Source organism: Eurosta solidaginis, chromosome 2 (assembly GCF_040869045.1).
Source record: "Eurosta solidaginis isolate ZX-2024a chromosome 2, ASM4086904v1, whole genome shotgun sequence".
In the NCBI taxonomy this organism is placed as follows: domain Eukaryota; kingdom Metazoa; phylum Arthropoda; class Insecta; order Diptera; family Tephritidae; genus Eurosta; species Eurosta solidaginis.
In genome coordinates, this window is record NC_090320.1 from 69,934,440 (window position 1) to 69,947,165 (window position 12,726).

Sequence of the window (12,726 nt, forward strand, 5' to 3'; positions counted from 1 at the left end):
GCCTCTAGCTCTTAAAATAGGGCAGTAATTACGAAAAGTTCCTTATCTGAACAATCTGTTGTGGGGGATATATACTATATATACGACCGATCTCATAAATTTTTTCAGGCAATAATATGTGCAGTATACGAAAGTATATGGTGAAGTTTGAAGCTTCAATCTGTTAAATTGGGTAAGATATTACAAAAATCCTCTTTTTCTGAAAAATCGGTTGTATGGACGATATATGCTATAGTGGTCCGATCCGGTCGGTTCCGACAAATGTCTAATCGGAGACCCAAATACACCCGCTCACCAAATTTTATCATAAAAAAAAAAGGGACTAGTTTGCATACAAACAGACAGACGGACAGACGGGCATGGCTAAATCAACTCAGCTCTCCAACCTGATTATTTCGGTATACTTAATGGTGGGTCTATCTATTTTCCTTTAAGGACTTACAATTTTCGGTTTCGTGACGAAATTAATATACCATTTCATTTTCATGAAAGGTATAATGACATCGCACACACCATGAATGCAAAAATGTGATGCACTGTTTTGTACTTTCAGCGGCAATGGGTAATGGTCATAATTTGTCTACAAGCCATTGTTGACAAAATTCTATAAAAATTAAAATATTCAAAGTAGCTTATTATTTACTGTACTTTTGTTTGTATTTATGGAAATATGTATGCACGTCTCTGTATAATCGCCCAGTGCAGTATCAAACTTAATTAGATTTTAACTTAATTCTAGATAACTTGTTGAGTGAATATATTTGCAAATGATAAATGTATAAACAATTGATAAATTGTAAATAGTCACTAAATTTCAATAATTAATTAATCGTACTTAGTTCCTGCATTTATGAAGTGCTTGTACGTGCAGTGGAGTTTTGAAGCATATCGCGTCGTTTTTTCAACTGCTTCGCCTGATCGATGAATCGATTACGTCTGCTCTTGATACGCTCATCCAGTTGAAATTGTAGAACTTCTGACTTTGAGTATAAAGAAAATTGTATTTCTGGCATATTGTAGGAGGCTAGCAAAAAGTTGATCTTTACACGATCTTCAGCGATTTGGCGCAACAACTGTTTGGTTTCATCTGATATTAAAAATTCGTTAAGTGCATCGGTTAGTTGAGTTTCTACGCTGGATGTACCGGCTTTGGGTGCTGGCTTTTGTGATTTATGGGATTTGCTTTCTGCAGCACCCTCGGTATTTGTCTTGGAGTTTGATGTATTTTTAGTTTTTGGTTTGTTAGTGGCAATGTCATCATCATCATCTAAAGCTATGGTTTCAAATTCTATTTCCGGACTTGCGCAGAGTGGATGGTGATGACTTTTACGTCTACTACGTTTTGTTTGTTGTGGGGCGCAGGCATTTGATGTACTAGCCGTGGACACCGCACTCGTACTGGAAGTTGTAGCAATGGGGCTGCCCTGCACAACATCAGTTGTAGGCAAAGGTGATGTATTAATTGATGTTACGTCGAAAATTATTAAAGGGGGCGGGGAAACACTTCCAGATGCAGCTGTCACCGGCGCAGTAACAGCGTCCTCCATACAATTTGGTAACGTGGGCATGGCGTTTAGTGGCACATCAATAGGTTGCGAAGTGGCTGATTCGCTGCTTGGTGGAATTTGTGGTGATTCATCTTCGGAATCGTAAATCTCAATTACTTTAGACATTATTTAATCTAAGATATTTACAAATAACAACAATATAAAATTCACAACAGTTTTATTACAAAAACAATTTGACATCCAGCTGTCATAAGCTTTGACACAAACCACCCAAAGGTTTCAATGATGCCAGATCTCTATATGCCCTAAATAATACTATATACTCACCATACATAAAACATACAGTCAGACCATTTCATTCTGTTATTTTTTAAGTATTGGGACGGTCCAAAACCGGGTAATAGTCTAGAACAGGGGTCGACTGTTATATGCGTCCAACGATATCGGGAGAGTTGTAAACCGATGCATCTTGACGTCAGTATTAATAATTCGAAGACGGAAAATAGAATTTTAACTCGGTCAAAATATATTAACAGAAATCCGATTACTGCGGGTCTCTGAAACTGGGGATGGAATTCACAGTATTTTTGCGCAGAACACCTTTAAGCGTTGGCGGCCTTCTGCTGCGCTTATAACAAATTGCCTTGGCCGGTAGTCCACCAATGGGATGGCATCAAAATTAAATCCATGCAAAATCCTTGTGTACATAAAATTTTTTCAGTGCATAACAACCTTACCACAACCACATGAAAATTGTCAACTTCAACTGCAAATATCTCCGCACAGAGATACAATTTTTCAGGCATGCTTAACCAACGAACCGATATCATTTCGTTACGATAATTAACGTTAGTAAACGAAACAAAGTCATTTCGTTTCGTTTATTAACGTTAAGAACGTCAAATTAACGAAATGATTTTGTTTCGTTTTCTGCCATATCAAAACGAAATCAAATCGTTTATGTTGATTATTAATTTCAAACTATGCTGGCAAAGCTGATTGATGGCGGAGTCATTAAAGATGAAAGCATTAGCCAAGCTGATTGCAACTTTTCTCATGAATTTTGACAGTACGAACATTTCTCAGAGTATTTTTGACATTACCACCAACGAATTACACAAACAAATTACATGGAGTTTGTGTGTGTATGTCCGCTCGCTGTTACCACCTTACTGCTTCACCATGGCTATAGCATTGCCAGCGCAATTCAAACACAAAGTATCACGTTTTTGTTAACATTTTTAACGTTAACGAAAGCTTTTCGTTTCGGTTAAAAACGAGATACAATTTATCTTGATAATTACTTTATCGATAATATTTCGAAGTGTTTCAACGGAAACGGTGGAAATTTTTTGATAAACGATTAGCTTCACGTTAAGGTGCATCCCTGCAATTTTTCTTTTCCGCCTTCGGATTATTGTTGTTTTTCGACACCTTTCTCGTTTTAGCAGTCTACCTGTGTTCTAGACTTTTACCCAAAACCGAAAAATGTTTCTTCATTATAAATTGGCGTCCCAGTTGGCAAACGCAAAAATTTGGCATACCATTTCCACAAATTTTTCTCCTTTTTCACTTACGTTTAGTCGTTTAAACGGTTATGGCCGCTTCTTCGCCCTACCAACTGTCCAAAATAGAATTTATTGGCAAAAGTGATTCTTCGCTTTTGAGATAAAATTTGTCACTGCTATTTAACATACCTTCAAAAAACGCGAGTACTCTATAAATAATGTAAGGAATACTCCTTTGGGAGTATAGGACTTCTCCAAATCTAATCTGTATTCATACAAAAAATGTGCTCCAATTAACATTGCGATGTCCTAGGAGAGGAGTAGGTGATCCCACTCTCGCTTTGTTTGTGAGTATTCCATAGAGTACGTACGTGAGAGTCCATTCCAAAGTACTTTCACTGTAGTACTCCATGGAGCACCCACAGAGGATCATATGCCAAAGTACTAAAGGCGAATTGTGTTGTCGGAAAGAATTATAGGAGTGAATTTAATTTAAAATGAAAGTAAATGAAGAGGCGCAATACAACTTTTATATTTTATACTACGAATATTCTTATGTTATTTACCATTTGCGTGAATAAAGAAACTAATATTTCTCTATACTATAAGCTGGAGACATTGGTGCTTTATCGGTAACCGTATCGGTAACCTTTTAACAGCTGATTCGACCAATCTTATGAGAATCAATGCAATCGATTATTGGTGCCGCTAAGGTCGTAACCGTATCGTAGCCAACCAATTCCCTTCAAAAAACGCGAGTACTCCATAAATAATGTAAGGAATACTCCTTTAGGAGTATAGGAGTATTCCAAAACTAATCTGTATTCATACAAAAAATGTGCTCCAATTACCATTGCGATGTCCTAGGAGAGGAGTAGGTGATCCCACTCTCGCTTTGTTTGTGAGTATTCCATAGAGTACATACGTGAGAGTACTTTCCAAAGTACATTCACTGTTGTACTCCATGGAGCACCCACAGAGGATCATATGCCAAAGTACTAATGAGGAAATGTGTCGGAAAGAATTATCGGAGTGAATTTAATTTAAAATGAAAGTAAATGAAGAGGGGCAATACAACTTTTATATTTTTTACTACGAATATTCTTATGTTATTTAGCATTTGCGTGAATAAAGAAACTAATATCTCTCTATACTATAGTATATATACATAAAACCAGGGCGCATTTTATCATAGTTGCCATAGTAAAATTTTATTATCAGTTATTTGTATGCAATATTTTACTTTTGGCAACTCTGTTCGATCGTCATCGTGTCGTGATCACGGTCGTTAAAAAACGAGCAATGATCGGCTGATGATGGTCCGCAAACGCATTGCAAAGGAGTATTATTAGAGTACTCCAACATGAAGAAAATGGAACACGTAATCCAACAATTTTTGCAGGGTTGGGTTTTGGTTTACCGTCGTAACGATAAACAGCTGATTACGTTAGGGATACGGATACAGCAATACGACATACGGCACCAATGACTCCGGCTATAGTATGTATATATAAAACCAGTGCGCTGTTGCATTTTATCAGAGTTGCTAAAGTAAAATTTTATTATCAGTTATTTGTATGCAATATTTTACTTTTGGCAACACTGTTCGATCGTCATCGTGTTGTGATCACGGTCGTTAAAAACGAGCAATGATCGGCTGATGGTGGTCCGCAAACGCATTGCAAAGGAGTATTGTTAGAGTACTCCAACATGAAGAAAATGGAACACGTAATCCAACAATTTTTACAGGGATGCAAATGCAACATCAAATTGATCCGTATCTCGATCACGGGGTTGGATTTTATATAAGGTGCCACGATTTTCAAACTTTTGTTGATTTGTAGGGGTAGAGGGGGTCCTAAAAATCACAAAATTATCATCCGCAGCTCTAGGAAACTCTTAGTTTATGAAATATAAGCTTTTTAATTTCCAAATTTTATAAAATTTCAACTTAAGTCGTGCACTTAAAATTCGGGTCGCACATGTCGATAGCGGTATCAAAAGACGCGTATTTGCGTCAAGATTCAGAATCCGAAAGCAGAAACTATATTTTATATCTCGTTTAAAAGTTATTCGCGGAAAACACGTCGGTACTATTGTCGCTTTTTTCGTTGTTGCAATTAAAGTGCGTCCACACTAAGCGGTGCGACATGTACTTTTAAACAAATCAAGGTGGTGAATAGTGTTGCCAGCTCCGCAACAATATCTTTTTATCTTGGTAGAACATTATAAGGTGGTGGCACGTCGACATAAATGCAAACAAACATACACTAACGAAAACATAACTGATGAAGTAACTTAAACAAGTAAATAACATCGAGGAATGTCGAAAACACAATAGGTAAGAGCCAGAAAGCGAGCCACACGTACACTATTTTGAGAGAGCGCATGCGGTGTTGGACCCACCCAGGGTAATTTTTAATAAGCGCGGCCGAAGGCCGCCAAAGCAGAAAGGTGTTCTGCGCAAAAATACTGTGGATCCCACCCCCAGTTTCGGGGGGCACGGGGCCAAATTTCGGTTTCTTGGAAATATCTTTTCACAGAAATAAAATTTTCAATTTACGCTTTCGGAATCGTGGTCCTGGGACCACGGCGCGTCTTTTGACACCTTCCGATATTTTTGGATGAGTTTTAGCAGTTGTGAGCTAAAGTAAAAAATTACCCAATGGTACATGAACCAGATACGGATAGAGATTTAAAATGCAAATGTAACAAAAATGTGATCCATATGGGGTTCACATTGTTGTTACATTTGCAGGTTAAAGGGCGAATTAATGGTGACTTATAACCATAAAGCCATAACCAGATAAAACAGCTGATCGAACCTGCCTTATGGAAATCAATGTAATCGATTAATGGTGCCATACCATAACGCTAACTCGCTTACATTGATTTCCTTAAGGCAGGTTCGATCAGCTGTATTGGTTATGGCTTTATGGTTATAAGTCACCATTAATTCGCCCTTTAATCTCTATCCGTATCTGATTCACGTACCATTGGAACAAGAGGTATGAGTAGCAACCCTACAAGACAGGCACCTGTTACCTAATCGATTACTTAATCGTCACCAATAACTTGTTCACCAATTATCGTCTTAATGACTTTTACATAGCTGTCGTGAAAAAGGTAACGCATGCGCTCTCTCAAAATAGTGTACGTGTGACTCGCTTTCTCGCTCTTACCTATTGTGTTTTCGACATTCCTTCTCGCTCGATGTTATTTACATGTTTACGTTACTTCATCAGTTATGTTTTCGTTATCGCTAACCAAAACATATGCAACAACAACAACACGGGTAACTGGCCTATCGGTTACCTTCTGTCAAATCGCCTTTTCCATGAATGAAACGCGTCCTTTATGTTCAGATAATATTTAATTATAAATAATTCATATATACAATGTTTTTTTACAATTTAAATTATTCCCTTATTACTCTAGTGAACTTTACATATGTGTATATTGATATTGTTACGAATATTAGCAAAACTGAGGAGTGCTGCCATCTCCAGGCCGATGCTAAGCAGTGACGTGAATTCACATCAATAATTCAATCATTATGTATCTACATAAACGAATCAATAATTGCGTCTACACATATGTACACATTCCGACGAGCAACATTTACATACAAGGCAGCGAGAGATGAGATGTCACACACCGATGAATTTACTTATACGCTTATGTGTGTGCGGGAGACTGTAAACTACAAACACATGCATATATCTTATCTGAGTTGTCACAAGAGAGAGCAATAATTTGTGCACGTAGTTGTGGCTGGCGATTTTGTAGCCGAAACAACTAGTAAGGTCTGGAAATCGAAGAACCTAGAAGTATGCAGCGTAAACTATAAAAGCGGGGCAAGCGAGTAAGAAGGAATTCAGTTTGATTTGAGTTGTCAAGCAGTTTGATTAAGACGATATCTAGCGAGCAATAGCAGTGTTATTTTGAATAGTAGAGTTTCATTGAGCTATCAATCAGTGTGGTTATTAAGCAAGCTATTCGTTGCACAGTTTGTTATTGTGAAGTACTTTAATAAAGGCCATTTTGCATTATTACAAATTGGAGTTATTTATTCAACAGTTTAGTGATTCGAACTTAGCAGAGGATTGCAAATAAGAGGATTCGCAAGCAAATTCGTTACAATATGTACAAGCTAATTAAGTACAATAACGTCTATTAATAGCTGTGCCCTTTCTGAAACTTTCGAAGCTCAGTGATGATGCCCAATTTTTCCTGCGCTGGTGGTGTTGTTCAACATCAGTTTGCAGAGACATATGAGTTTTGTAGGGATAATATCGGAAGCCCCAATTCGTGCTATCAAAGTCGATTTACAGGTGATATTGATCCTTTGGTCTTGACCCTTTCCCATAGTATGCTTGTTAGCGCCTTATCTGTGGTACTAAAAAGGCGGGTTTTCTTATAATTTGAGCAAATTTATGTTCTTCCTTCAGCTACAGCTGGAATATTTTGAATATTGCTATGCGCACATCGTCAAAATCAAATTTCCTAGAATGAGAAAGAAACTAATAACAGTAAGGATAGATTAAAGTTTTTAATATATTTAACCCGAAAAGTGTTCTATAAATAGGGCTCCACAATTAGCTCTTTTCTGAGAGGCCAAAGGCACAAGGGACTCAAGGAGATTTCAGATAACTAGAATCAGGGGTACCCGAAGATACTTCGCTGTTGCATTCATAGATAACACAACATTATAACAAAGGATAATTGATTGATGTTACGAAGGAAATTAGACGTGCTACAAAAACAAACAAATGCAGATGACTGTTTAATTCAACAACAACAACAACAACAACAACAACTGTTTAATTCATTATCCGAAGTTCTTGTATGGACGTGCAGTATGAAAAGTGCAAAGTACTGCTAAAACTGATTTCCCCGAGAACCGGGAACGAATTGATGTGACTACGCCTATCCTTCTTTAGCAGCAGGGTCTAGAACCAGTTCCCTGTTGGACAGGAAAATAAACGTTTGGTTATCTTCAAGTTGATCATATGCTATTACAGAATATACTCGTTTGCTGCATCCGACCAGTACATCCAACTTTCCCAGATTTTCTGGGCTCAGCAGGGGTATCCTCCTGAATGGTGCATTTGTTGCACGCTGCTGCCTGGCCGCTCACCCAACAACACAAGACACGACAGAACTTTCCTTGGGACACCCAAGGTCACTAACGCTTCTCATGGCTCCAGCGGGTTAGGGGGCTTAGAGTATACCCACGGTAGGCATGCCTGCGTAAGAGGCGATTAAAATACCAAATTGGTTCAGGGGGTTGTGTAGCGCAACCCGTTCAATGGGTTGCCAGCGCAATATATAGCTTCTCCAACCCAATTTTGAACCTCACCTACCCGTGGCGAATCCTGTTTCTTTAACAGCCGAGGCTCTGGCGGCCCCATGTTCCTTATGGATCTACATTTGAAGGCGCTTAGTTAGCTGACATCGCTTACTTAAACGGTTGATTCTAAAGTAAAAACCAAAACAAAATATAGGTTAGGTTGAACTGGCAGGTTCATGACGACCTCACATAGACTGAATGAGTCCGTAGTGTTACCAGAAGTTTGTTTTAACGACCAAGCTAAAAACCCTATCAACAACCAGGACATGTTATAAAATAACTCCGTCCTCTTGACAAATACCAGAAGCTTCCTAGAACTTAAGCCACTTGCTGCTTCTAGATCTGACAGCTGTCAGCTGGAGTCTTAGCCTGGCAAGCGCAGGGCACGAGCACAGAACGTAATCGATCGTTTCCTCTAGTGTTGGGAACTATCGAATGAATTCCACTATCGATAGTTAGTTACTGAATGATTTTAACTATCGAACGAATTTTTTCCAGGGATGCACCTTAACGTTAAGCTAATCGTTTATCAAAAAATTTCCACCGTTTCCGTTGAAACACTTCGAAATATTATCGATAAAGAAATTATCAAGATAAATTGTATCTCGTTTTTAACCCAAACGAAAAGCTTTCGTTAACGTTAAAAACGTTAACGAAAACGTGATACTTTATGTTTGAATTGTGCTGGCAATGCTATAGCCATGGTGAAGCCGTAAGGTGGCAACAACGAGCGCACATACACACACAAACTCTATGTAATTTGTTTGTGTAATTCGTTGGTGGTAATGTCAAAAATACTCTGAGAAATGTTCGTACTGTCAAAATTCATGAGAAAAGTTGCAATCAGCTTGGATAATGCTTTCACCTTTAATGACTCCGCCATCAATCAGCTTTGCCAGCATAGTTTGAAATTAATAATCAACATAAACGATTTGATTTCGTTTTGATATGGCAGAAAACGAAACGAAATCATTTCGTTAATTTGACGATCTTAACGTTAATAAACGAAACGAAATGACTTCGTTTCGTTTATTAACGTTGATTATCGTAACGAAATGATATCGTTTCGTTGGTTAAGCATGCCTGATTTTTTCATTCATTCATTCATTCATTTGATTTGTTCTTTAGCTTGCCAGAAGCCAAAAGAACAATTTCTGGATTGTTTTAGTTACCCCTCGGGGTAGCTAAAGAACAAACCTATATAAGACAAAAAACGTCGTGTTCCAATGAAACGTGATCCAGATACGGCTAGAGATTTAACATGCAAATGCGACAACAATGTGAACCATATGGATCAATTTGTTGTTGCATTTGTATGTTAAATTTCTATACGTATCTGGATCACGCTACATTGGAACGTAACAAAAACGTTAAATATGACTAAAATGGTGTAAATTTTGCTTCAAGTAAATAATGAAAATATTCAATTTAAATGCCTTTGTTAAATGTTATGCAAAGCACATGAATGATATGCAAGTGACCTTGGTTCGCAACCCACTGAGTTTTTTGGTCTCCCCCAAACCTGTGGGGAGATTTTATGCCTCTACAACAACAACAACAGGAAAGGTTACTTAAAATGGATTTTTATCTGTATTATTCAAATCTGTTTCAGAAGCATTATTGATTGCCTTAACTTATACATAAGCTACTGTTTTTTTGTTTTTTTTTTTCAAAATTCAGGTCACGTTTAATTAATATAAAAATTGCACATTAAATTTCACTTATAAAAGAAACATAAAATAAATATTTCAAGCACTTAAATACTAAAAGTCGCTATAGTTGTTCTAGCCAAAATCGGATAGTGCATGAGGTCTATATTAAATTTTCGCCGCAGAGATGGCAACTGATTGTGTTATTAAACCCCTAAAAAAATTTATTGTAAAGTAAATAATACAAGTATGTACATCGAGTTGATATGAAAAATACCTTCAATGTTTAAATTGCTGTTCAAAAATATTATCATATCTAGTTTATCTCCTTTAAGTCGGTTTCTCCTGTCGTTAATTATTTGCCCTGCTTTCGAGAAAACTCGTTCTGACGGAACCGAGGTTGCGGGTATACATAAATATTTTTTCGAAAGCATATGTATATAGTTCCGGAAATGTTGACTGGCTACGATTCCAATAGTCTTCTAGATTATTTGAGCGATCAACAAAATTTTGCCTTAGATATTGCTCCAACTGAATATTTGCATTGACATTGGGCGCGTTTTGACAAATTGTTTTTGCTTCAGCAACTCTTTCATCGAGAAGGTCCCAGAGAGATACTTCGCTTTTATTGACCGATACTTCTCTTGGGGTGTTGGTAGAAACACTTGTGTTTTGTTGCCGTATTAGGGAAGTTACTTCTTCCACTAGCCATTTTGTTGTATTATTTGCATTAATTTCATTACCGAACGCAATTTTTTAAACCTTGGATCTAGGAATGTTGATTTGGCGCACATTTTGTCAGACTCCAACTGCCCTAATCGTCTCCAAACTACCTCTAACAATCTTCTCTTCAAACTTTCTGCCTCTACAGTTTTCATTTTGCGATTTCGTACTGCGTATTGAAGACCTCTGATTAGGGGCACTACCAGTGGCATCGTGGGATAATTTTCTCCTAACAATTCGGTTGTCATGGCCTCTACGGGCTTGAAAAGATTAGTGTAGTCCAACAATGTTTCCCATTCTGATGAATTGGGGAAATCAGGAGCATTTGGTAAAGAAGTTATTATGGCAGAGAGTGGTTCTTTTACCAAGCATATGCGCTCCATCATTATAAGGGTGGGATTCCACCGGGTAGGGACATCTTGTTTTAACCTCAGTTCAGTAACGCCCATTTGCTTTTGCATATTTTTTAATTTTCCGTCGCTTGAGAACTATGGTTAAAGTAAGTGACTATGGCACGACACTTGGTTATGAGCACAGTAACTTGTGGAGCAGCTTTGATGGCATCAATTACATATAAATTTAATGTGTGCGCTACACATGGGTGGTGGTGCTTCTGTAGCATTTCAATTATAGCCTTTTTAATATTAGCCCCGTTATCACTTACTACAGTAACTATTTTGTCAAAAATGGACCACTCATCAAATATTAACTTCAATTCTGTAGCTATATTTTGGGAGGTATGATTTCCTAACATTTCCTTTGTTGATAAAACTGCAGAAATCATTTTGTTATCCCGAACGAAATGACTAGTAACTGACAAAAAAGATTTTTGACTATCAGAAGTCCACATATCAGTTGTAATTGAAATATGTGTTACAATGTTCAGCAAGTCATGCAGTTTCTTTCTTACTTCATTGTATTTAAAAGGTAGCATTGTATTTGATAAAACTTTTCTGTTTGGCAAGGAATATAATGGCTGAAGATTTTTTGTATATTCTACAAATCCTACATAGTCAACGATGGAAAGCGACTGCAAGTCTTTTGTAATCATCTTTAAAAGAGATTCATCAATATTATTTTTTTCTTGCTCTGAGAGCTCAGAACGTGTTCTGGTAACAAATAATTTTGTTTGAACAGTCTTTCTCAAACATCCACTATTGGAAATGTCTTCGGTAGGTACTGTTAACGAACTGCGCGCTGCACTCCCTGCAGTAGTTGACGAAAGAGAAGAGGAACTACGTTCCTCTTCTGAAATTACTGGCGTTATTTCTCCTGAAGTTAGGTTCCTATGTTCTGAGGAAGACGGATGCTTACGGCCTAGATGGTCATTTAAATTTGATGTGTTGCCAGAAAATTTAAAAATTTTTTTTGCGTATATGGCATTTAACTTCATTGCCATTTTTGGTAAAAAACTTTCAAACGGAAGATCTCTTTAATTCAGGCCGCATTATAAATATCTACACAAATTAAATCGTTAAAATCACTTCCTCAGTTAAAAATATTTAATAATTACCGCGCTTAAAACGTTTGTCGATTAGGTTGACGTATGCTAAATTTATTTTAATATCTTTTTTACACTGATATATGCACAGCAAAAATTTAAATTGAACGAACGATTCGAAGAAATAGTAATGAGCGAATCCTTCATACCAAATACTAGTAGTTCGATAAAATAGTAATGAACGAATCATTCATACATAAAACTACCCTGCAAAAACGCTCCACGTCATTTTACTAGTCATTTTACGGTCATTGTAACTTTCTGCAGCGGTTATATTCATAGTCACGTTTGCATGGGCGTGATTAACTTTTGTGACCAAATTTTCCGTTTTGTTCCTATTAATGTGATCGTGCATTCCGCTCCCACTTATAGGATGTGAGCATAGCACTGTGCTACTCACAAACGTCACAATGCTCGTCAAATGGCGGTCATTTTTTCGTCATTTCACTCTACATTTTCGAGCCATTTGACAATCAATTTTACT

At 37.2% G+C, this 12,726-nt stretch overlaps 2 protein-coding genes across 3 annotated transcripts in view; both read right to left on the reverse strand.

Moving 5' to 3' along the window:
- Nucleotides 1-632: 632 nt before the first annotated feature.
- On the reverse strand, nt 633-1,745 carry LOC137242181 (uncharacterized). The gene has a single exon (XM_067769542.1). It carries the CDS (start codon nt 1,671-1,673, stop codon nt 849-851), a length of 825 nt encoding a protein of 274 aa, XP_067625643.1. The 5' UTR covers nt 1,674-1,745; the 3' UTR covers nt 633-848.
- Nucleotides 1,746-6,565: 4,820 nt separating this feature from the next.
- G6P (Glucose-6-Phosphatase) overlaps nt 6,566-12,726 on the reverse strand; it is a 70,856-nt gene continuing 64,695 nt past the window's right edge. Inside the window, exon 5 of one of the 2 annotated variants that reach the window (XM_067769546.1) lies at nt 6,566-7,522. In XM_067769546.1, the coding sequence (XP_067625647.1) occupies nt 7,468-7,522 (55 nt within the window). In that variant the 3' untranslated portion in view covers nt 6,566-7,467. The remainder of the gene's footprint in view (nt 7,523-12,726) is intronic. The other variant, XM_067769545.1, reaches the window with a different exon arrangement.